The sequence below is a fragment of the Macrobrachium nipponense genome, chromosome 9 (genome assembly GCF_015104395.2).
Source record: "Macrobrachium nipponense isolate FS-2020 chromosome 9, ASM1510439v2, whole genome shotgun sequence".
Lineage (NCBI taxonomy): Eukaryota > Metazoa > Arthropoda > Malacostraca > Decapoda > Palaemonidae > Macrobrachium > Macrobrachium nipponense.
This window is the reverse complement of record NC_061110.1, coordinates 58,706,113-58,733,452: the sequence shown is the minus strand read 5'-3', so window position 1 is coordinate 58,733,452 and position 27,340 is coordinate 58,706,113. Positions and strand designations below refer to the sequence as shown.

The following is a 27,340-nucleotide window of genomic DNA, read 5'->3' as shown; positions in this document are numbered from 1 at the left end:
TGGACTGTTTTAAACTGCGCATCCCAAGCTAGTGTATTCATTCGCCCGCAAACTAGTTCCGCATATGCGGCATCACTAAAAAAATTCAAAAAATACGAAAAAAAAGTGTCAAAAATCATCATAACCTCAAAATTTTTGTTGTAATGTAACCAAAAACATATTTTTATTATATACTGTGCTAAACTATAAAGGATTTTTATCATAGCATGCGTTTTTTAAAAGCGTCGTTAACTCGGAGCGTCGGAAGCGTCAGCGTCGTAACCTCGGAACAAGCGTCGTAACCCAGGACGGATTTTCCATTGAATATTTAAGATAAAGCGTCGTAACCTCGGAACGTCGTAAGCCGGAACCGTCGTAACCTGGGGACCGCCTGTATAAAACTTTATATAACGGCTAATTTTAAAATGGTGCAAACATTACCACAATCGCATGTATGATTTTTTTCGGAAGAGTTACCGCGCGGACGTAAGGAAAAAGTTTTTTCATAAATTCACCATAAATCAAAATATTGTGCTAGAGACTTCCAATTAGTTGCAAAATTAAGGTAAATGATTGAATATTACTAAAATATAAGAGTTTTAGCTTACAATTGCGTTTTTCGACCATTTCGGTAGTCAAAGTTGACCGAAGGTTGAAATTTTGGCAATTATCGTTATTTATATGAAAATATCTCAAAACTGATAAAAGCTACAATCATGAGTATTTTATTGTTGTATTCTACATAAAAATGCGCACATTTTCATATATAATACTTCATGTAACAGCTAATTTACAATGGTACAAAAATTATGTCAAAGTGACGAAATAATTTCCGAGATGTGTCACTGATACTTTTTAGTGCGGCAAGAAAAAAATTCGTGCTTGCACGCCTGCGTAACGATTGTAAACAAAACAACACCTTGATCTGTGAACTCCCAGCATTCCCCAAGGCGTGTGATTCAAAAGTTTTCGGCTGGTAGGCCTATAAGTATTTTTCTGCGAATTTTAAAAAAAACTTTTGTAAGTCGACGTAAAATACGTCCAGTCGGCACACGGGAGACAAAAATTGTCGACGTTAAATACGTCCAGTCGGCACACGCGAGACAAAAAATGTCAACGTAAAATACGTCCAGTCGGCATAAGAGGGTTAAGTGTATTATGGAGCCATAACTCTTTTATCAACACCTTATGTCACCATAACTCTATTATCCCCATTTTTTTAGCGCCATAAAACTGGATCGCCATTAACCGAGTCCACAGATAACTGGGGACTGCCCATATTATTTCTATTATTATTATTCATAAGATGAATGATATTCATTTGGAACAAGCCCATAGAGGCCATTAACTTGAAATTCAAACTTCCTTAGATTATGGTGCTCATTAGGAAGAAGTAAGAGGAGGTTAAGGGAAATACAGAAAGAAGAGATCTCATGCATTAAAAAAGAAAAAAAATAAATTAACAAATAGATAATAATGTATGAAAAGGTAAGAAGAATAGTACATATGAGGGCCTCAGAACCAGAGAGTCGTATATGTCACTTTTTAAAAAATGAGTAAATTGGCCTCAAAGTTTATCATTCATTACTCTGGTTCTAAGAAAGATATCGATTTAAACTTAGTTTCATATGAAAGCTATACTCTTTATAAGTTTTTTGTGAAAATTTGAAAAAAATTGTTGGGTGCGCTTGCGCGCTAGCATTCAAAATGTCTGCCAAACTCCCATTTTTTTTTAATATTTGAGTCATAACAAGCACTTAAACCATAATTGAATGTGTTAAACGATAATAAAGTGTTATCATATTGTTGTAATAATGATGATGATATTAATAAGAGTAATAGTAATAATACTGGTAATAATAATGATAATAATACTATTAATAATAATATTGATAAGTAATAATAGTGTGCTGAAAAGACGATACATTTTTGTGGTAAGAAACCGAGTATTGCTAATGATAATAATGATAATAATAATAGTAATAATAATAACAATGGGAATAATAATAATAATAATAATAATAATAATGATAATGATGATAATAATAGTAATAATAATAATGATGATAGTACAATAATATTAGTACTAATAATGACACTGATGATGATAACCTTTCATCATCATAATACATCGATACTTATAATCAATCACAAGAAAATACTATAATAGAATAGTAATACTATTGTCATAATAATAATGATAATAATAATAATAATAATGATAATAATAATAATGATAGAAATAATAATATTATGATGGTTGTAATAATGATGTTGACGATGATAACCTTGAATCACCATGATGTTTAACCATCAATAATACACAATAATAATATTATCATAATAATTTTTTTTTACTACTACTACTACTACTACTAGGGCTTTCATCCTTTAATAGAAGCTGCAATGTGAAGGGGACTTAACTCGATCAGATTGCAGTCTGTTAGCTCCAAACATCGCTATCAGCTGTGACCCTCATCCACTACTACTACTACTACTAGTACTACGACTATTATTACTGCCAGAGGAAGACATAATGTACTCAAATAAAGAGTAATTTAGAACCAAAATAACAGGCACAACACAACGGATAATCGTAATCTCGCCCGCTATGATCGAAGTGAGATGTAAACATTGGCGGGAGATTGTAAGCTGCGCGGTGATTGGTCGATGCTTACACGCGCCTTATGGGGAAAAACGCTCATTGGCCTAGAATTCGCTACCCGCGAAGTGACGCGCGCTCTCATTGGCTTAATCAGCGCTAGTGATATGCGTCGATCTGGTCCTCATGAAGCGTCCGAGCGGCTGCCAGCACCGCTCGAAATCATGTTCTTTCCTGTAGCTAAAATCGATAATTCCGACTGTCCCAGTAGGAATTTCGACCGTATGTAAATGGTGGAATGGCCTAGAAATGCCTCAAATACACAGAGAAAAGGTTGCCAAATCTACCAGTATGCATAACTCCAAATCCATGGAAGTGGCATATACGACTTTCTGGTTCTGGGGCCCTCATATGTATTAGGATAGTAATGCATTGCATATTGATTTGAACTTTTGGAGTTCCAATTGCATGACATCCTCAGGGAGGCTGTTCCACAGTCCAGTGGTGTGAGGAATAAAGGATATCTCAGCAGGAAAAGGGGATCAGGAATCAGCTGCAAATGTGAAAGATCTCTGTTAGAATACAACTTATGAAAAACTGACCAACAAGAGGCCATCTGCTGATGGTCCAAGTCATAACTGCTAATAGTATTAGGAAATAGAAACCTACCACCATGAACCACTTTGTCTAAAAGAGATAAATTACTGGCAGAAAAGACATTCTTACCGGAGAACAGTATTCTAGTAAAGGAAGTACAAATAACCTAAAACAGGTTTCATTGATTTTATCACTTATAAATATATGAGGCCTTTTGTACAAGTTTTAGGGCTGTTGCCTTGTATAATAAGGCACCCTATGAGGTAATGTTAGACTTGCGATAATCTTACGCTAAGTCGGTTGGTATTGCACTTCCATATTCAATGGAGTGTCTTGGGGTTTGTAGATCACTTACGAAGTCGGTATTATCTTCTTTGGTTATGACGACGATGTGTTAAACTCATGATGATTCGGTGATGAGGTGAGGTTCTTGTAGAAAACACAAAGTATAAAAATATATATATTCTTCTGAGTTTGCATGGTGAAGATCAGGTATGATTGTACAAGTCTTCTAATGACGATAGCTTGATCGCTTCTGCCAATGATGATGGCTAATTCTATTCTCTCTACATGATAAAACTTAGGTAAAGAGGTACAGGTCTTCTAATGACGATAGCTAACTCTATTCTGTTCTACTACCATCTCGGTTACCAGTCATAAAGGAACAGACAGTAGCTCGAACAAATGAACATACAATCAGATGACATAGTTACATACGAACATACAATCAGATGACATAGTTACTAATCACGTAGGCCGCTTGAGCTATAGGTCACGGTGTTTGTCTCAAGCAGGAAGCTTGGACTAAAGTTTATAAACAATTGAATGACTACAGGTGACGGCATGTTATCTTAGCCTACTTTGTTGTATACGTCATCTTTACCGTCTCTGGTCTGATCACATTCCTGCAAGCAATCTGGTTGACCTCTTTAGTTTTTAGTCTTTTATATACATGGACTAACATTCCATATTTTTATTATGTAAACACTTACACAAGTACATACATAACTTTTGTGCAGCATTTGCTGAAACTTTCATTAGATCTTTTCCAAAAGTAAGATGTCAGTCAAAAGTCACTTAATAGAATACTGTAATTAAAGATTCAGACTCATTCGGGAGTCCCATCCACCTGGAGGGGATGATGAGCTGGAAAATCCATAAGAGATCTAGTCAATGGTGATTTTGTTTTTCTGGGCTCAGCTCGTGTCGCTGCGCGAAATATCCTTTAATCTATTATTTCTAGGGTAAATGTACTAACACATACCAGAGAATAAATAAATAAAGAAAAAGGTCAGTACAACTGACTCGCTCACCCTCCAAGAGGGTGTCGGTATGAACACTATGGCGAGTGAGACCACTACCACGAGCCGAATGCCAATAGAAATCTCCCACTACAAAATCCCCACAAGAGGAGAGCCGACCCACAGAGTGGGCAGCAACTACTACTACTCCATCCCATGCTGCCGACTGCTGCGCCTCTGGTGGCCATCCTTTTCAGTTAGCGCACACGATACACGACGTGCCCTTTTTTACTCTGTTTTTTGTGCCCTTTTCTTTGGATTTATTTACCATGGAGCGTGCAGCCATCGCAGCAGCTAAGTTAAGTACTCAGTGTTTATTGCTAATTGGTTTTTTCCGGCCCTGAGCCCGTATTTGCCGTTTTTTAGGTATAAATACGAACTCTAGGTCGGAAGCATGGCAGCATGGTTCTGCCTCGTGGTGGGTTCGTTCTTGGTCTCCCATACCCAGAACATCCCCTTACTTTAGTACGCTCTATTTTAATCATCCGATTTGTTTTAGGGTACAGTCTACACGGTTTTGTCATGCATGCATGTCTTATACCTTATGTAGGCTCCTTCCATCCAGACCCTAGCCACGGCTCTTAGTATCGGCCCCGGCTAGCTTTGAGTGGTAGACTTTCCTTCGGGTTAGTCGTACACTCCTGGATTTTTTCTCCTACTATTTTGTTTTCTTTCTTTCATGATTATTCATTTGTATTATATTATATTATATTATATTATGTTTAGGTTAGTATAGGCGTCTGGCTTTGTTTAGCCTAGGTTGTGGCCCGTAGGGCCTATATGCTACCGCTCTTCAGTTCGGTTGCTTCCCGATAGCATCTCTCTGATCAGCTGGTTGTGTTTCTAGGCCTTTTTGTTTCATTGTTTTGTACTTACCGCCCCGTGGTCACTACGTGATCACGGGGCAGCCAGACGCCTGTCCAGTCATCTCCCCCCTCCCGCTCTTCCATAGAGTCGGGGGGTGGGTCGGTCTTCCCATGCTCGCTCCGCATACCCGAGCCTGCCTCCCTCTCCCCCCCAGGCGGAGGGAGTAGAGGGACGGGACAGACCCAGACTGGACTCGACCTCTCCGGCTTCTCGGTCCGGCCGGATGGTAAGGTGGGGGGACTGGCCTTTCCCCCCTCCGTCGCTACTCCGTCGCTCCGTTGCTAGCCCGAGTCTGTATGTCCTCTCGCCCTTTCCCACCTTACTGGGGCTCCTTTACTACCGGAGACCTGGCATTCAGCGGAAAGGTGCTAGTCCACCCAGCAGGGTGGACCGGGGCATACAGTTGGTCTCTTCTAACCACTCCGTCTCGCTGAGTCACGACACTCCGCCACGCACTGGACTTAGTCCAGTACGTTCGAGTTTTATAGGTTTAAGATCTGTTATGTTAAACTAGTAAGTTTATCTTAAGCTACCTTAAACCATCCCCCCCTCCCTTACCTGTCTCACCGGATCTCTCCGGGGTTATAGCCTATTCAGGCGTTAAGGGAGGGGTTATGCCCAAATTTTTTCCGAGCTCCGGCATGCAACGGAGTTCTTCTGTCCTTTAGCCTGTAAGTGATAGTCTTTAAGATACTCATGTGTCTTTTCACTTACAGACCACCAACTGTGAGCATCCGGGATGCGCCGCCACTCTTCAAGACCCATGTGGACATGAAGTTTGCCGGTCCCATGCTCCATGCGCGACTCCGCACGGGGACATCCAGGTCTGGTATCACGAGACATGCACCATCTGTTATGATCTGGTGAGCCAGCTCTTAGACGGGGTAAGTATTCCAACTCCGTTAACTGGTCCTCATTTTGTTATAGTTCTTAAGTTTTTACATTAAATCTTCCAAACTTAAGATAAATTCATGGGGTTTTGCAGCCCCTATAATTTTAAGTTAAGCTTTTAATTTAGTTTTAGTTTTAAGTTTAATCTTAAAATCTAATCAATACCCTCTCTTCCAGGCTCCGGCTGTGAGGGATACCGCACTGGCAACCCTGCGGGCCTGGGTCGGCGGTTTTGGGAAGAACGCCGCCAAGGGTATGCCCTACATTCTTGAAAAGAAGTTGGCGGTACTGATCTTCCCCGGAGGCAAGGCTACAGGCTACGTCGAACCCAGCAGAGGCGGCCCCTTCCCCCCGACTTATCGCTTTCATTCAGCAACAGCTGGCTGCCTCGTTGACGGATCAAGGCCAGGACATCTCCTCGGAAGTCGCGACGTTGGACATTAATATTGAACCTATGGTAGGTGTAGACGACCTGTTGGTCGAGGTAGGTACGTTGGACGCCCAAGGGATGCCCTTGGGTGCAACTGGATCTTCTACCCCTGCAACCTCTCCATCCTTCCAAGGCTTTACAGGTACAGAATTATATACTTCTCCTGACGCTTCCGTTAGACCCAAGGTCAAAGGTCAAGCAGTGAAAACCTTGACGAAGACGTCGTCGTCGTCTAAAAAGACGGCGTCGGCGTCATCTTCTTCTCGTAAGTCTCCGGCTAGAAATCCCGGAGCAGAGAGATCTAAAGCTTCTGGGTCCGGCTCTAAGTCCTCTAGGAGTAAATCCTCCAGGGAGAGATCACATACTCCAGCGGAGTCGACAGTTCCGCTACCTTTGGTTCCGGTTCAGAGCCACCCTTCCACCTCCGCAGCAGCTCCGGCTTTGGACTCCAACGCTGGTCTGTTGCAACAAGTGGGCGATCTGGTTGGTTCTCTGAAAAATAGCATGGAACAAATGATCTCCCGGTTGTCTGATAGGATCACCTCTCAGGACAACATTATAGCCGGACTGAGCCAAGCTCCACTAGCCTCTCCCCCACCTTTCAGCACAGGGGGAGCCCAATTACCCCCGTATGACTCTCTACCTCCGTTCTCAATGAACAATCCTTGGAGAGTAGCGTCATACGCCCCCTTCCAAGACGGGCTTATCTCTATCCCGGAATGTGGAACTCGGAGGATTGAAGACTTCGAGTTCTACCCGGAAGACCTTCAGCCTCCGTTCATCGGCTACGCCAGGCTCACCGCCTCGGCCATGACTCGGGACGATAAGGTACCGAAAGAGACAGTCCTCTATTCACGAGACCAGGCTCAGAGAGAATGGCTCAGGTGTCTAGAGGACATGGATTGTTCCAATACGAAGATCCAACCATTTAAGAGTCCTTTTACGATCTTTACAATGGAAGAGAGTACCCCGCTCCCTTTCTTGACAAAGATCGCGACAACCACCATTCCAGCAGCCCAGAAGGGGATTCGATGACCTCAGCTGAAGGAAGCAGATCCTACGTCTCCTTTACTTCCTTCAGCCGGTGAATTGTGGGAAGATTTGCCCAACACCTTTTCAGCAGGCAAACTCAAACCAGACTGTGCTATGGAGCAGTTTGGTGAGAAGCTACCTAGGCTTCCAGATAGCCTTATTCAGGCGGAATTCGATGCCAAATCGAGGTTAGCCAGGTCTATTAATACCATGGCTATGACCGAGGTGGCTACCATTGCCTATGGTTCTGAGCCACTCTTTAAGCTTCTTACCAAGTCTCTGACTCAAACGGTGCAGTCGGATATGTTTGAGTTCGCCACGGCTAGGACGAACTGTAGGAAACATGTCCTCCAAGAAGCAACAATTCGGCACGAGCCGAATAAGTTGCTTACATCAAGCATCTGGGGAGCAGACCTCTTCCCAGAGGCGATGGTGAAGGAGGTTCAGGCAGAGGCTACGAGATTGAACCAAAGCCTTAAAGACCGTTGGGGTCTTACGGCCAAGAGACAAAAGGATCAAGCGGTTAAGGGTAGGGCTCAAAGGAAACCCAGACGTTTCCAGCCCTACCAGAAGAAACAGCCACGCTTTTCTCAGCAGGTTCCAGCTGTTCCGTTGGTGCAAACAGCCCAACCTTCTACCTCCAAGGCTCAATCGCAGCCGATCTATGTTATCTCCCCTCAGCCTCAACCCTCCACCTCTTACGCTCTCTCTCCAGCCTACAATCAGGTCTTCGAGGGTCAAGCTTCCCAGAAGTATGACCGCTCGGGGTAAGGGAGGCGAGGTAAGCGATCCTTTCGTGGGAGAGGATCGGAGGGCCCTTTAATAGAGGAAAGCATTTCAGGGAGGCCGAGGAGGCTACCAAAACCAATGAGGATTTTCAGGTAGGAGGGAGGCTGTTTCACTTCCGCCACCGGTGGAACTTCAGCAAGTGGGCGCAGAGCATTGTGTCAAAAGGCCTGGGTTGGAGCTGGTTAGCGAACCCACCCCCTTCCAGACCTTTCCGCCAACTTCCATCCAAAGAATTGACGGAGTATGCGGAGGACCTCCTTCAGAAAGGAGCTATAGCGAGAGTCAACAGGTTAAAATTTCAAGGTCGCTTGTTCAGCGTGCCAAAAGAAAAAAGGCTCACAAAAAAGAAGGGTAATCTTAGACTTGTCCCGCTTAAACTTAGCCATTCGATGCGACAAGTTCAAGATGCTCACGATCTCGCAGGTGCGGACCTTACTTCCCCGTGGGGCCGTCACCACCTCTATCGATCTTACAGACGCTTACTATCATATCCCTATTGCAAGACACTTCCGTCCGTATCTGGGCTTCAAGATAGGAGACCAGACATTCTCCTTCAAGGTAGTTCCTTTCGGGCTCAACGTAGCACCCAGGGTGTTCACGAAGCTGGCGGAAGTAGTAGTTCAACAACTAAGATCGCAAGGGGTTATGGTAGTAGCGTATCTCGACGATTGGTTGATCTGGGCTCCAACAGTCGAGGAATGCAACAGAGCAACACTGAAAGTGATTCATTCCTGGAATATCTAGGCTTAAGAATAAACAGGACCAAGTCAAGACTCACTCCAGAGTCAACTTTCAGTGGCTGGGCATTCAATGGAATCTATCCTCCCATACTCTGTCGATTCCATCAGCCAAGAGGAAAGAAATAGCGAAGTCAGTCAAGCAATTTCTGAGTCACAAACTTGCGTCAAGAAGAACTCAGGAAAGGATCCTGGGTTCACTCCAGTTTGCATCAGTGACAAACATCTTGATGAAAGCCAAACTGAAAGACCTAACCAGAATCTGGCGCTCACGAGCAAATGTCAGGTCCAGGGACAAATTATCCTCAGTCCCTCAGATTCTACGGAATCGACTCCGCCCGTGGGCGAAAGTCAAGAACTTGTCGATATCAGTGCCCCTTCAGTTTCCTCCTCCGGGGATTACCATCCACACAGACGCTTCATTAAGCGGTTGGGGAGGATATTCCCAGTTCAAGAAAGTTCAGGGAACTTGGTCACCTCAGTTCCGTCAGTTCCATATAAACGTACTGGAAGCAATGGCAGTGTTCTTGACTCTAAAAAGGTTACGTCCGCCAAAGTACTCCCATATAAAGCTAGTCTTGGACAGCGCAGTGGTAGTACATTGTATAAACAGAGGAGGCTCCAAATCACGTCATCTAAATCATGTCATGGTAGCCATCTTCTCCCTGGCGGACAAGTTCAGTTGGCATCTCTCCTCCACCCATATAGCTGGAGTGAGAAACGTCATAGCAGATGCTCTATCCCGATCAGTACCTCTAGAGTCGGAATGGTCACTGGACAACAGTTCGTTCCAATGGATTCTTCAGAGAGTTCCAGGCCTACAAGTGGATCTCTTCGCATCTCAAGCGAACCACAAACTCCCATGTTATGTGGCCCCCAACCTGGACCCTCTGGCCTATGCCATGGACGCCCTGGCTCTAGACTGGAACAACTGGGAGAAGATTTATGTCTTTCCTCCAGTGAATCTTCTCATGAAGGTACTGAACAAACTCAGGACATTCAAGGGTCAAGTGGCTCTAGTAGCCCCAGACTGGCCGAAGAGCAATTGGTACCCTCTAATTCTGGAACTGGGTCTTCGCCCTCTTCGGATTCCCAGTCCCAGGCTCTCCCAGTCAGTACAAACGAAGACTGTGTTCGCTTCCTCAGGGATTCTCAAAACCCTAACTTTATGGATTTCATGAAGTTTGCAGCGAAAAGGAATGCGAATATTGACCCTCAAAATATTCTTTTCTTGGAATCCGATAAAAGAAATTCAACTTTGAGACAGTATGATGCTGCTGTCAAAAAGTTAGCAACCTTCCTGAGAGAATCAGATATTAGAATCATGACAATCAATTCAGCTATATCCTTTTTCAGATCTTTATTTGAAAAAGGCTTAGCAGCTAGCACGATTACGACAAACAAGTCAGCCTTGAAAAAGATTTTTCAATTTGGTTTCAACATAGACTTGACAGATTCCTACTTCTCGTCTATTTCCCAAGGCGTGTGCTAGACTTAAGGAACTTCTGTAAGGCCTACGTCAGTATCATGGTTCTTAAACGATGTTCTAAAGCTGGCTTCAGAAACTGATAATGACACATGTTCGTTTATAATGCTCTTAAGAAAAACTCTATTTTTATTAAGCTTGGCCTCAGGAGCTAGAATTTCAGAACTGTCGGCTTTATCCAGAGATCCGGATCATATTCAGTTCCTTCCCACAGGGGAAGTGCTACTTTCTCCGGAACGTAGTTTTATAGCTAAGAATGAAGATCCTTTGATGAGGTGGGAACCATGGAAGGTACTACCCCTTCCACAAGATGTATCTCTTTGCCCAGTTTCGACCTTACAAGCCTTTCTGTCTAGGACCTCCTCATCCTCATCGGGTCCTCTCTTTAAGAGAGAAAAAGGTGGTACTTTATCTATTAAAGGCATCAGGCAGCAAATCCTGTACTTCATTAAACAAGCCAATCCTGACTCTTTTCCAAAAGCACATGATGCAGGGCAGTAGCCTCAATTAACTATTTCCAACATATGAACTTCGATGAGTTGAAAAAATATACTGGATGGAAATCGCCGACAGTATTTAAACGTCATTACTTAAAGTCCTTGGAAGCTCTGAAATTTTCAGCAGTAGCAGCGGGTAATATAGTTTCCCCGACTCTGCCTAATCCTTTAGTAGAAGATCCAGTCCTCCTTTCTACCTGTCTCACCCAGCAGTTCGTCTATTCCTGCCTTGTTCATCTACGGTTACCTTGTGTCTTAGCTGCTTTTATGATGATGTGGTGGGTGTCCCTTATTTTTTTGCTAGGGGCACTCACAATCGATTGTGTATATTGATCTCTTGGATGTCATCCCCTTATTTTTATGCTAGGGGATACATCTTATTTGTAATGGTTACGGGTTTTGTATATTAAGTTATATACATTCCTTTATATATTATTATTGTTGAGTTTGTTTTGTTCAACTTATTATTTTAATTGCTCTGGATTTTTGATACATATCATTACACAGATACCATTTCTATACATATATGCCATATTACCCCTGTATATATGTAAATTACCTTAATTTAAGAAATATTATTAGAATTAAGTTTAATTTAAGCAATATTTCTATTTTGTATCATTGTGTATATGTATCTTTATTAGCAATTATATTCTTTTATTTTATTTTATCTTTTATTTGAGACCTCTTTTTTGTTTTGTTGAATTTTGTTTACAATCTTGTGCTATTTCTCTGGTACGATTTCGCGCAGCGACACGAGCTGAGCCCAGAAAAGGGATTTTGACGTAAGGAAAAATCTATTTCTGGGCGATTGGCTCGTGTCGCCAGCGAAATCCCGCCCTACCCATCCCATCGCCCAAGATTGTCTGCTAACTTCAGGATGGCCACCAGAGGCGCAGCAGTCGGCAGCATGGGATGGAGTAGTAGTAGTTGCTGCCCACTCTGTGGGTCGGCTCTCCTCTTGTGGGGATTTTGTAGTGGGAGATTTCTATTGGCATTCGGCTCGTGGTAGTGGTCTCACTCGCCATAGTGTTCATACCGACACCCTCTTGGAGGGTGAGCGAGTCAGTTGTACTGACCTTTTTCTTTATTTATTTATTCTCTGGTATGTGTTAGTACATTTACCCTAGAAATAATAGATTAAAGGATATTTCGCTGGCGACACGAGCCAATCGCCCAGAAATAGATTTTTCCTTACGTCAAAATCCCTTTATTGGAGTTCAGGTTCTTACCCCACCGACTACACCATATACTAATCTGCTCTATGTCATGATTGAGACTGAGGGGAGCTTTATTTCTCATAAGTAGAGAACAATCTTACTTTCCAGGCCAACAACCAGATCACATATATACACTAAAAATAACAGTAGACCAAGAACACTATTTGTGGAACTTAAGACACAATAGGCTTTGGTTTGCTAAGATCCCATTAAAAGCAACTTGTTGCTACTTACTGTAAAGAACTCTCAAAGTAACGTAAAATATATCCACCCACTCCAAGATTCTGAAGTTTATAAATACAGTTGATCCCCGCATATTCGTGGTTCAGGATTCACAGCTTCAACTACAGTCCCCCCCTGTATTGGTGGGTGAGGGGTACCAAACCTCCCCGCAAATAGCTAGAACCCGTGAATAGTTAAGTTTGAAGTTTTCTTTTTCATATGTTTCAGCTACTATATATTTGGTTTTTACCTGTGTCAACCTCTAAAACCTCTCTCTTTGATTAGGCTGTTAACAGTAGGTTAGCTGCATATAGCATCTCCCTTTGTGCCTACTTCCAGTGTCAATATGAACAAAAAATAATTCAGGGTTTTTTTTTGTCATTAGTTCTTAAGAAGATTTCGGGGAAGTTCTTTATTGTGTATTACAAAATTTAGCAATGAAAGGAGAGGACTAAAAATTATCAAAATTCTCAATTATACATATACTATGTTACAATGCCCCCATGAGCCTTGTCTTTTAAAAGAAATAATGTCAACCCTACAAAGAAATAGACAAATATGACACCTACCTTAGGGAAAATCATCAACTGGCAACTCTGCTATCATTAGTTATATCATCAAAAACTAAGGGTAAAACCAAACTCAGAACTATAAAAAAATACAACCTTTTTTCTCAAAACTTAACATGATAAAAAAAAAGAAAATGAGATGAAGAAGTCAAGACATGAAGTGTCCTCACTTCTGGCAAATAAATCACTGGTAACTTAACATGTCCTCCTAAATAAGATCATCTCCATAAATAAATGCCATACACCGTATCCCAAAAATAAATGCCATACACCACATCCCAAATGAGACGTATTACATACTCATATTAGCCATCCTATGAAATGTTGTACATCTTATTCCCAAAATGTCGTATTCCTCCCGTCAACTAAGATATGGAATGTCACAGTCTGACATGACGGAAGCAATGGATTATTGTTAAGAATTCCCTCATCATGGATTTTTATGGTCCATCTGAAGGAAAACAAAAAATCATGTCTTTCAGAACATATTATAAAAACTCACAGCACAGATGGAAATAAAAATAGAAATACACAGCAAATTTAATACTTAAATGAACACAATACTACAGTACATGGGAGGAAATTGCACTATTAATAACAGCCCAAATGAGGAAAAATACTAGATACGTGGAAATGCATAAAAGTTATAGAAAAAAACCAAATGTAGAACTTGTCTTCCAGTTCTTCCAAGCAGTATATGGAAATTTTTTACTGCAATAATAATCAATGTCTTATAACTGAATACGTATACTGTCTCACCTCTTTACTGGACCTTCATGTGCCATCTCTCCACCCTCTAGTCTCACTGATTGTCACTTAATTGTTGCCGGGTGAATGAATCACCTTTCACCTGATACATCAATATATTCTGCTCGCTTGGGCCTTGATGGACATACATACGGATACACTCAATTGTTCTAGAGGGTTCTTTGTGATGTAAAGATCATGGATACCCAGCCCTATCAGTCATGTTGCTGGCAGTACATAATCATGTTGTCGAGTCAACTTGCGCACATCTGTTCTCATCACTTTGACTTGAATGGTCTAACGTTGTCAGTGTTCACAGTTCATCCACTGATGAGTTTTTGACACATCCCAAATTTTCATAAACACCACCATTATTCATGTATTCCATCACCTCTTGCTTCAACCCATTCATTGTTCCTTATAGTATATATGTAATATAGTAGTTGTTAATCATCTTTCCAGAGCAGTTTACATATATATTGACCAAAAATTTGTACATTCACAGGTGAGTAATCTTCACACATCAGCCTGCTGTGCTGTAGGGATACCACAGGGACCACGCAAGTTTTTAAAAAATAATGATGTTGTATATCCACCAACACCCTTCGGTGAAAAAGAGAGACATGCAGTAAGTAGCAGTGTTTTTCGTGCATTAACAGTTTTTCTTAGAATTAAAAGAAAACTAGGGGAGAGACTGCATCAGTTGTTAGTGAATTCACATTGAATTATATACCATAGTTTTCAAGATAGCTGTGCTGATACTAATTAGGACTTTGGATAATATAACCAAATTGTAAAGAAGAGCTGTTTTGAAATAACATGCAAGTGCAAAGAGTAAGCTAGCACATTGCTATAGCCAATCACTATGTCATCAGGCCTAACTTGACTAGGATGTTCCTAGTCTGTAGTTGTGAAAGAGTAGCAAAGACTTTATTCATGATTGAACAATGTGATTACAAGAACCTGAAACTTAAACATTGTGTGGCTGCACTCTTGATTTTGTTGTCAAGTGTGGTATGATCTTCACCCAATAAACTATGGAAAATAGTAAATGTCAGTATAGGATGGCAAGTATAGATGATAATAAAGGGGTTAATGTATGTTGTTATGTTTGTGTATGATCATGTACATTTATTTTTAATCGTAATTTTCATTCTTAAAATTATTTCCAGTGCTGAATAACCACATAGGTCCCAGTGCTTGGCCTTCCGACTTAATTTTATATTTCAATCCAATCCAATATGGAGTGATGATGTGAAACACTAATTGACATAGCAAAATAATCACAAAGGTAACTGGATTTGCAGATAAACATTTCTTTAATGGAGCTTTATAGCAACTACAAAATATTTAGAGAAAAAATTAAAGTAGAAAACATTATAAGTGATGGTAGTTAATTTTATGAAGGATGGCAGAATGTGCTGTAAGACATGAATATATTTGAAATATGTTAACCCTCTTACGCCGAAGGGGTATAATAAAAATTGTCTCCCATATGGCGGGGGGGGGGGGGGGGGTCTCGGAGTGAGCGTGGAAGCGGAAAAAATATTTTTTTCAAAAAATCACAGAGCGCTTAGTTTTCAAGATTACGAGTTCATTTTTGGCTCCTTTTTTTGTCATTGCCTGGAGTTTAGTATGCAACCATCAGAAATGAAAAAAAAAATATCATTATCATATATAAATAATGCGATATATGATAGCGCAAAAACAAAATTTCATATATAATTGTATTCAAATCGGGCTGTGAGCAAAACGGTTAAAGCTAATAAGTTCTTTTTTTTTCGTTGTATTGTACTCTAAATTGCAATCATTTTGGTATATAACACATTGTAAAACTATCAAAGCAACACAGAGAAAATATCATCACAAAATGATGCATGAATTCGTAACGCGTGGACGTAAAAAATGTTTTTTTTAAAAATTCACCATAAATCTAAATATTGTTCTAGTGACTTCCAATTAGTTTCAAAATAAAGAAAAATTATTGAATATTACTATACTGTAAGAGTTTTAGCTTACAATGGCAGTTTTTGACCATTTTGGACGAGTTAAAGTTGACTGAATGTCGAATTTCTTTTATATATTTTTTTTTATATGCAAATATTTCAAAAATGAGAAAAGCTACAACCTTCAATTATTTTTTGTTGTATTTTACATAAAATTGCACACATTTTCATATATAAAACTCTATGAAACGCCTAATATGAAACGGAGCGAATATTACGAGAATGAGACGTACGCATTTCGGAGATTTGCGGCAGAGAATCCGCGCGCGGAGGGGAGGAAAGTTTTTTTTTTAATTCACCATAAATCTAAATATTGTGCTAGAGACTTAGAATTTGTTTCAAAATGAAGATAAATGACTGAACATTAGTAGACTGTAAGAGTTTTAGCTTACAATTGCGTTTTTCGACTATTTCAGTAGAGTCAAAGTTGACTGAACGTGGTTTTTTTTCTATTTATCGTGATTTATATGCAAATATTTCGAAAATGAGAACAGCTACAACCTTCAATCATTTTAAATTGTATTTTACGTAAAATTGCGCATATTTTCATATATAAAACTTTATGTAACGGCTAATTTAAAATGGTGCAAGCATTACGACAATCGGACGAAAAATTTCTGATTTTTTTCGGAAGAGTTACCGAGTGGACGTAAGAAAAATTTTTTTTTTTTTTCATAAATTCACCATAAATTGAAATATTGTGCTGGAGACTTCCAATTTGTTGCAAAATGAAGGTAAATGATTGAATATTACTAGAATATAAGAGTTTTAGCTTACAATTGCGTTTTTCGACCATTTCGGTAGAGTCAAAGTTGACCGAAGGTTGAAATTTTGGCACTTATCGTTATTTATATGAAAATATTTCAAAACTGATAAAAGTTACAACCATGGGTTGTTTTTAGTTCTATTTGCATGAAATTGCGCACTTTTCCATATATAAAACTTTATGTAACTGCTAATTTAAAATGGTGCAAACATTACGACAATCGCACGAAAACATTTATCGGAAGAGTTACCGCGCGGACGTAAGGAAAAAGTTTTTTCATAAATTCACCATAAATCAAAATATTGTGCTAGAGACATCCAATTTGTTGCAAAATGAAGGTAAATGATTGAATATTACTAGAATATAAGAGTTTTAGCTTACAATTGCGTTTTTCGACCATTTCGGTAGTCAAAGTTGAACGAAGGTTGAAATTTTGGCACTTATCGTTATTTATATGAAAATATTTTAAAACTGTTAAAAGCTACAATCATGAGTATTTTTTATTTTTATTTTACATGAAATTGCACACATTTTCATATATAATACTCCATGTATTGGGTAATTTAAAATGGTGCAAAAATTATGTCAAAGTGACGAAATAATTTCTGAGATGTGTCACTGATACTTTTTACTGCGATAAGAAAGAAATTCGCACTAGCGCGCCTGCGTAACGATTGTAAACAAAACAACGCCTTGATCCGTGAGCTCCCAGCATCCCCCAAGGTGCGTGATTCAAAAGTTTTTGCCTGGTAGGCCTATAAGTATTTTTCCGCGAATTTAAAAAAAAAACTTTTTATGTCGACGTACGATACGTCCAATCGGCACCCGACAGACAATTTATCTTGACGTATAATACGTCCAATCGGCGTAAGAGCGTTAAAATGTATATTAGAATTGTATTAAATGGATTAATACAAAAATTAAGAGTACAGTTCTCCCCCATTTTTACGTGGGAATAGGTTCCAGAACCTACCGCAGAAATGCGAAAATCCCTACTAGAAATGCTTATAACTTGCTTATAACTGCCAAATACCTTGGACGTACCGCTTAAACTAGAATGCTTATAACTGCCTATTTTAACATTTCACTGCTTAATTTGTTCATACAAAAATATACCTTATATTATCATACTAAAACATTTTAATGTAATTTCCAACAAAAATATATCCCAAACCACCCAAAGTAACCGTACATTGTACTCTCCTACTACTGTTACTCTTAAGTAGCCTGTATACACCCATAAAATGCTTATAAGTGTCTGTTTTAACAGTTCATCACTAAACTTGACAGTTCAAATTAAAATATATCTCAAACTATCATCCCTTAACACCCTAATATCATTTCAAATTCATGGTGGAAAATTAAGTACCAGCTTACAACTGTTACTCTTTAGCCCTCTTACGCCGATTGGACATATTAAACGTCGACATAAATTGTCTCCCAGGTGCCGATTGGACGTATTAAACGTCGACCTAAAAAAAGTTTTTTAAAAAATTCGCGGAAAAATACTTATAGGCCTACCAACCGAAAACTTTTGAATCACGCGCCTTGGGGGATGCTGGGAGCTCACGGATCAAGGCGTTGTTTTGTTTACAATCGTTACGCAGGCGCGCAAGCGCAAATTTCTTTGTTATCGCATTAAAAAATATCAAGTGACACATCTCGGAAATTATTTCGTCACTTTGACCTAATTTTTGCACCATTTTAAATTAGCCGGTACATGGAGTATTATATACGAAAATGTGCGTAATTTCATGTAGAATACAACTAAAAAAATACTCATGATTGTAGCTTTTATCAGTTTTGAAATATTTTCATATAAATAACAATAAGTGCCAAAATTTCAACCTTCGGTCAACTTTGACTCTACCGAAATGGTCGAAAAACGCAATTTTAAGCTAAAACTCTTATATTCTAGTAATATTCAATCATTTACCTTCATTTTGCAACAAATTGGATGTCTCTAGCACAATATTTTGATTTATGGTGAATTTATGAAAAAAAAAACATTTTCCTTACGTCCGCTCGGTAACTTCCGAAAAAAATCAGAAATTTTTTTGTCCGATTGTCGTAATGTTTACACCATTTTAAATTAGCCGTTACATAAAGTTTTATATATGAAAATGTGTGCAATTCCATGTAGAATACAACAATAAATAATTGAAGGTTGTAGCTTTTCTCATTTTCGAAATATTTGCATATGAATCACGATAAATAGAAAAAAAACCACGTTTGGTCAACTTTGATTCTACCGAAATAGTAGAAAAACGCAATTGTAAGCTAAAACTCTTACAGTCTACTAATATTCAGTCATTTATCTTCATTTTGAAACAAATTTGAAGTCCCTAGCACAATATTTAGATTTATGGTGAATTTAAAAAAAAAAACTTTCCTTCCCTCTGCGCGCTGATTCTCCGCCGCAATCTCCGAAATGCGTACGTCGCATTATCGTTATAGTATTTGCTCCGTTTCATATTAGGCGTTTCATAGAGTTTTATGTATGAAAATGTGCGCAATTTCATGTAGAATACAACAAAATATAATTGAAGGTTGTAGCTTTTCTCATTTTCGAAATATTTGTATATGAAAAAAATATATAGAAAAAATTCGACATTCGGTCAAATTTAACTCGTCCGAAATGGTCGAAAACTGCAATTGTAAGCTAAAACTCTTACAGTATAGTAATATTCAATCATTTCTTCATTTTGAAAAAAATTGTTAGTCTCTAGAATAATATTTAGATTTATGGTGAATTTTTGAAAAAAACATTTTTTTACGTCCACGCGGTACGAATTTATGCATCATTTTGTGATAATATTTTCTCTGTGTTGCTTTGATTGTTTTACAATGTGTTTTTTTTTTGTTATTATTACCAAAAAAATGATTCACAATTTAGTGTACAATACAAAAAAAAAAAAATAACTCGTTAGCTTTAACCTTTTTGCTCACAGTGCAATTTGAATACAATTATATATGAAATCTTTTTTTTTTTGCTAGCATATATTGCATATTTATATATGATAATGATATTTTTTTTCAATTCTGATAGTTGTATACTAAACTTCAGGCAATGACAAAAAAAGGAGCCAAAAATGAAATCTTAATCTTGAAAACTAAGCGCTCTGTGATTTTTTGAAAAAAATATTTTTTCCGCTTCGGCGCTCACTCCGAGACTGCCTCGGCATACGGGAGACGATTTTTATTATACTCTTTCGGCGTAAGAGGGTTAAGTATCCCCTATCATTCAGACACACATTTTCTTTGGCCTACGTAACTTTATGCATTGTTTTGCAGATAATGTAATGCACTGGGGGTAAATATAATGTATGTATATTGATATTGTCTTGTGTTGTAAGATGATTTTAGGATGGTACTACTTTCGAGGGCATAACTAAAATATTTGGGTAGTTTAGAAGGATGGGACACGTATCCCCAGACAGAATACAGGCAGTCCCCGTTTATCGGTGATCCAATTTTATGGTGCTCGTCTAGCGCCATAAAATCAGAGATTTATGGCACCATAACAGGCTGAGTTTCAGTTATTGGCGCCATAAGGTTTTATGGTGCCATAACATACCTAACAGAGGCGCCTTTATGGCGCCATAGATCTCCAGGTTTCGGTTAATGGCGGTTTCCACTTATCGACATCCCCTCGGGAACGTAACCCCTGCCTATATATAACCGGGGACTGCCTGTACTAGGTTTGTTATGTCGTTAGTATTTTCGTAATCATGTACAAAACCATTTATAATAAAAAAGAAATGATTTCCTACTGTAAGTTCTTGGTTGTCATATGCGGAACAAACCTTTGGTCTTTGCTGTATTGATCTGATCACCATAATAATATTTAAAATCTGAATTTCATATGTAGGCAACTCAAAACATCCAGGCTTCGGTACTATAACAATTTTTCTGTGACATTGTATAATCTCTCTCTCTCTCTCTCTCTCTCTCTCTCTGTCTTATTTCAGTACTGTACTGTACTTATCCTTACAGTTGTCCCCCCGTATTCGCGGGGGATGCGTACCAGACACCCCCGTGAATAGTTAGAACCTGCGAATAGTTGGAACCCCTATAAAAATGCTTAAAAACTCCTATTTTCATACAATCAACTTACCTGTCAGATATATACATAGCTAAGACTCCGTCGTCCCCGACAGAAATTCAAATTTCGCGCCACTCGCTACAGGTAGGTCAGGTGATCTACCGGCCTGCCTTGGGCGGCAGGACTAGGAACCATTCCCGTTTTCTATCATATTTTCTCTGTCGCCGGTGGTATCAACATTGTTGTTATTACCTCCTGACTTAGATTCTTATTTCATCCTTTGATCATCGTTTCTCGGCTTTTTGGTGACGTATCTGGATCGTGTTTTTGGCATTCGCTACTGTGGACTGATTTTGGACTTGCTTTTTGGAATTTTCTCAGTATGTCTGATTCAAATGTGAGTGTGAGAATGTGTGTGAATGTAGGCTGCAGGGTGAGGATACCGAAGGCTTCGGTTGATCCTCACACTGTTTTCGGTAAATGTAGGGGGTTTCAGTGTTCTTCTACTAATACCTGTCATGAATGTGAGGGATTAAATGCAGAAGAATGGAAGACTTTAACTTCTTATTTGAAGAAGTTAGAGAGGGATAGGGTTAGACGTTTGAAAGGTGTGAGTACAAGGCCTATTGAGCCTTTTATTGATCCTATTTCTAATCCTGATGAGTTGGATTCTCCCTATATGTCAAATTCACAAGCTTTACTTTCTGAATCGGCCTCGGAAATCACCGATCTGAAGGCTACGATTCATCAGATGAAGTCCAAAATGGCGGACTTACAAGGTAAGGCTAGTGAAAGTGAACTGTTGTGGAGGGGGCGTTTGATCGTCCCTGCGACGCTCCCAGGCCTAGACCTCTTCCAAGCTCCCATGCCCAGAGGAGAAGGAAAGTCGAAAGCCTTAAGGAGGTCGTGGGGAATCCCCAACGGTCAGACGTCCCTTCAGCAGGCTCTGTTTCGATGCAGGCTGCTCAGGGACGCTTTAGAAAAAGCGTCCTGCGAGAGTGTTTCTCATCCTCTCCCTCTCCCTCACCTAAACGAGGGTGGAAGGATTCGGATCTCTCTAGGCCTCTGAAACGGCATTTGAGAGAACCTGAATTGGATTCGAGCCCGGAGCGCTTCTCAGATGAAGCTCCCTCGTCTATTAAAAAGACGAAGGTGGCGTCAGCTTCACCCTATGTGGACGTAGCAGAACGCTTTCCTGCTACTTCTCCCCCGATTGAAGATGACGTGGGAGAAACTTCCAGAAAGATTCTCGTGGCGGTGCAGGAACAGCTAGCCTCTTTGGTGGGAGTGTTAGCGAGGGATCCTCCTCGTAAGAAGGACGAGAAGCGTCATCCAAGCGGGAGGCGTCATCCTTTTATAGAGAGAAGCCTAGGCTGTTGGCGCCTTCCAAGAAGGAAGCTTCTATTAAAGCTTTGAAGAGGAAGGAATATCATTCCCTTAGTCCCTCTCCTATCAGGAGTTTGTCTCCCCCAGAGGAAAGACGTCCTGATTTGTTAGCGGAGACTCATCTAGACCCCGAGTTAGAAGTAAACTCGGAAGACGAGTATCAGGGAAGAGAAGGACTATCGAACTATGAAGTTTTGACAGCCTTGCTTCTAGAAGAGTATGGAGACGACTTGACCCTGCCGCTCCTCCTTCGCGCTCTCTTTTCTCGAGCGCAAAGACGAAGAAGTCTTCGTCTTTTCTTAGAATGAAGCCCGCCATTTCAATGAAGAGGGCTCTTCAGTCCTTAAACTCATGGATGAAGTCGAAGAAGGAGTTGGTCAGAACGGTCTTCTGCATGCCCCCAGCGAGACTAGCTGGTAAACGAGGCATTTGGTATCAGACGGGAGAGAATATGGGCATTTCTCTTCCGTCTTCGACAGAAGCGGACTTTTCGACCTTCACGAAGACAAAGTTTGAACTCTGCCCGTATAACTTGGGGCATTTCAGAACTGGATCATCTCCTCAAGGGACTCTTCCATGTATTAGAAGTTTTCAACTTCTTAGATTGGTCCCTTGGGGTGATGTCCAAGAAAGCCCATGATTCTGAAGGACTCGAACCAGAAGTCCTTCTGTGTATTTTGTCTTGTATAGACAAAGCGGTACAGGATGGCTCGATTGAGATCTCTTCTTTATTTGGAGCAGGTCTTCTTAAGAAGAGGACAGTCTATAGTGCCTTTTTGACGAAAGCGGTCTCCCACTCTCAAAGGGCAGCGCTACTGTACTCTCCAATGTCAGACTTTTTGTTCCCTTCTCAGTTAGTGAAGGACATTTCTCGTTCATTAACTGAGAAGGCGACTCAAGACCTTACTCAGTCAGCAAGGAAAAAGAAACCTGCTACTGCGACGGAAAAGAAAGGACCGAGTACATCGGTTCAGCCCTTTCGAGGTGGCCCTACCTCCAGAGCTCACTCAAGAAGGAAGGCTCCTGAGAAGAGAGGTAGGTCTGCCTTTCGTCCCTTTAAAAAGGGAAAATGATGCTTCTCTCCTCCAAGCACCAGTAGGTGCCAGGCTCCTGGGATTTGTGGAGGCCTGGGCACGTATAAACACAGACGCTTCATCAATGTCTGTAATAAGGAAGGGATATCGTATCCCTTTCCTGGACAGTCCTCCCCTAACGTCAACACTGCGGGAACTGTCAGCCAAGTACAAGGATCCTGTGCTGAGAGATACTCTTCGATCGATGGTGGATCAGATGTGGGACAAGAGAGCGATAGAACTAGTACTGGATCAAAACTCCCCGGGGTTTTACAATCGCCTTTTTCTGGTTGCGAAAGCCTCGGGAGGCTGGAGACCAGTACTAGACGTCAGCTCTCTGAACAAATTTGTTCAGAAGGAGAAGTTCTCGATGGAGACTTCTGCCTCAGTTCTTGCGTCAATGCGACAAGGAGATTGGATGGTGTCTCTGGATCTCCAGGACGCCTATTTTCACGTCCCGATCCACCCTTCATCGAAGAAGTACCTCCGTTTCATGACGGGGGGAAGGATCTTTCAGTTCAGAGCCTTGTGTTTCGGCCTTTCCACAGCTCCTCAGGTCTTCACAAGTCTGATGAAAAATGTGGCGAGGTTTCTTCACCTCAAAGGTGTAAATGTCTCTCTGTATCTGGACGATTGGCTCATCAGAGCCAGATCAGAGAGACAGTGCTTGGAGGACCTTACGTTGACATTGAACCTGATCAGATCGTTGGGAATACTCGTAAACCTCGAGAAATCACAACTGACCCCCAAACAGAACTTAGTCTATCTGGGGATTCAGATGGATTCTCGGGGTTTTCGAGTATTCCCTTCGCAAGAGAGAATCACAAAAGGTTTGCAAGTAGTCTCTCTCTTCTTAGGGAAGGAACAGACTTCGACGAGGGAATGGCTGAGCCTTCTGGGAACCCTTTCCTCGCTCGAACAGTTCTTCCCTCTGGGAAGGCTGCATTTATGCCCTCTTCAATTCTTCCTCAAGAGGTCTTGGAGTTGGAAGACCGGACATCTTTCAGACGCCTTTCCCATTCCAGTGGAAATGAGACCACATTTGGAATGGTGGTTGCCCCCTCTAAAGGAGAACAAAGGAATCTCCCTGAAAATCCTGAACCCAGACCTAGTGTTGTACTCCGACGCGTTGGAGAAAGGTTGGGGAGCAACATTAGGCTCGAAGGAAGTGTCAGGCACCTGGGAAGCAGCACAGGTGTCTTGGCACATAAACTGCAAAGAGCTCTTCGCCGTACACCTGGCTCTGAAGAGTCTAGAACCTCTTGTTTCGAACAAAATAGTTCAAGTAAATGTGGACAACACCACAAGCACTTGCCTACATTCAGAACAAGGAGGGACTCACTCCTTGTTCCTATACGAACTGGCAAAAGATCTTCTACTTTGGACGTCTCAGAGGAACATCTCCCTACTTAAAAGGTTCGTTCAGGGAGAAAGGAATGTGAGGGCGGACAGGCTCAGCAGGAGGAACCAGGTCCTTCACACAGAGTGGACCCTACACAAAGATGTGTGCCAAGGTCTCTGGTCTCTTTGGGGGACTCCTCACGTGGATCTCTTCGCCACGTTCATTTCCAAAAGGCTGGCAGTCTTTTGCTCGGTTGTGGAAGACCCCAGAGCTCTGATAGTAGACGCCTTTCCTGCTAGACTGGTCTCACGTAGACGTCTACGCTTTTCCTCCGTTCAAACTCCTGGGACTAGTGCTGAGAAAATTTGTGGGCTTCAAAGGGGACGAAGATGGAAATTGATAGCCCCCTTTTGGGCCGTCACAAGACTGGTTCACGGAGGTAGTGGAGTGGATGGTAGATTTTCCCAGATCCCTCCCAAGAAGGATGGATCTTCTCAACAGCCACACTTCCAGAGGTATCATCAAAACCTCCCCGCTCTCGCTCTGACTGCCTTTCGACTATCGAAAGACTCGTCAGAGCGAGAGGGGTTTTCTCGCAAAGTTGCAAGCGCAATCGCGAGAGCCCGCCGAACCTCCACTAGACAAGTATATCAGTCAAAGTGGGAGGTTTTTAGAAGGTGGTGCAGAACTAAGAAGTTGTCCTCCTCCACTACCTCTGTAGCAGAAATTGCGGATTTCCTTCTATTCCTGAGAGAAGAATCGCATCTAGCGGTATCCACAATAAAGGGATACAGAAGTATGCTTTCGGCAGTCTTCAGGAATAGAGGATTAGATCTGGCAGATAACAAGGATCTCCACGATCTCATAAGATCATTTGAGACGACGAAGTCTAAGGAACCGGTCCCTCCTAACTGGAACCTGGACGTGGTACTCAAGTTCCTGTCGTCCGAAAGGTTCGAACCTCCTCATCTGGCGTCGTTTCGGGACATTACTAGGAAATGCCTATTCCTATTATCTCTAGCTACGGCAAAGAGAGTTAGTGAATTACATGCTCTGGAGGATAAAGTAGGATTCAAGGGAGACTCAGCTATTTGCTCATTTAAAACCCTGTTTTTAGCTAAAAACGAGAATCCCACGAATCCCTGGCCTAAGTCATTCGAAGTTAAAGGCTTATCGAGTCTCGTAGGCAGAGAAGAAGAGAGGTCTCTATGTCCTGTAAGAGCTCTAAAATTCTATCTCCAGAGAAAACACCAGATGGGAGGCTCTAGACAGGGTCTTTGGTGCGCGGTAAAAGACCCCACAAGACTGATGTCTAAGAATGCTCTTGCATTCTTTGTGAGGAACGTCATTACAGACGCGCATAAGGTCTGTCCTGACGAAGAGTTCCGACTGTTGAAAGTGAAAGCGCACGAAGTGAGAGCAGTAGCGACGTCTCTCGATTCAAAAGAATATGTCACTTAAAAACATCATAGATACGACATTTTGGAGATGCAACTCGGTATTTGCATCTCATTACTTGAAAGACGTTCGTGTGACCTATGAGAAATTTTTTTCTCTAGGTCCTTTCGTATCGGCGGATACGATCCTGGGTATGGGAGCCAACACCAATCCTTAAGTATATACTTACCTTCTTTTTAGATATGTTCTAGAGTCTCTTCTAACAAAAAGGACTTTGTGCTGCACGGGCGGCCGTCTCTGTTGTTCAGTAAGAAACTCTTGTGATATCTAATTAGATGAGTATAAATTTTTTTTTTTTTGAAAATTATGTATGTGTGCGTATTGTGCTTTTTGAGTTATGGTTGTTGTGAAGAGTTCGGGGGATAACTCGGAACAATCTTTATTTCTAACATGTGGTTAGGATCAGGTGGTCGGGATTAGTTGTATGCTCCTTCATAAGGTGTATTGTCATATAAGTGGATCAGCACCCATTGACAAAGTCCTTTCAGGCTCTGCCAAGTAAGCGGATAAGACCCCATCGGCAGACCCACAAGAACTCTTGGCCATAGATCATATATCTCGCTAAAGTTTCTTGAGGTGATGCAGACTACTGGGCAAACACCCACGAAGTCTACCACCTATCAGGTAGGAACCAAGGTTTTATTTATACCTACAACATATGTTGTTTACCTGTCTATTCCATAAGTAGCTGTCTCTTACCCTCCACCAAAGGATGCCAATCAGCTATGTATATATCTGACAGGTAAGTTGATTGTATGAAAATGATATTGTTATGTTACAATAAAGTTTCATACATACTTACCTGGCAGATATATACGATTAATGGCCCACCCAGCCTCCCCGCAGGAGACAGGTGGAAGAGAGAAAATATGATAGAAAACGGGAATGGTTCCTAGTCCTGCCGCCCAGGGCAGGCCGGTAGATCACCTGACCTACCTGTAGCGAGTGGCGCGAAATTTGAATTTCTGTCGGGGACGACGGAGTCTTAGCTATGTATATATCTGCCAGGTAAGTATGTATGAAACTTTATTGTAACATAACAATATCATTTTGTTAGTTAAAACTCAAGAAAAAACCACTAAAAAATAATGCGGGGAAATGTTCCCGAGAGAAATCCGCAAATGTGTGAGTCCGCGAATCTGGAGAACGCGAATACGGGGGGTCCACTGTAATAAAAATCAGTTACTGTACCCTGAACATAAAAAAACAAAAATAAACAAATCCATCAAGTTCACGACAAATCATAGAGGTAGTGTTGCCAAATTTTTTGTACCGTATTTTATTAAAAGTTTAGTTGA

At 40.9% G+C, this 27,340-nt stretch overlaps 1 protein-coding gene across 1 annotated transcript in view; it reads left to right on the top strand.

Annotated features, from left to right (window-relative positions):
• The window catches only part of LOC135218535 (large ribosomal subunit protein uL22m-like), a gene marked incomplete at its 5' end in the record, with an annotated part of 70,207 nt that overhangs the window by 27,761 nt on the left and 15,106 nt on the right, over window positions 1-27,340 (top strand). The window contains 1 exon segment of the mRNA XM_064254905.1: window positions 14,472-14,594. Within this exon segment, the coding sequence (XP_064110975.1) occupies window positions 14,472-14,594 (123 nt within the window).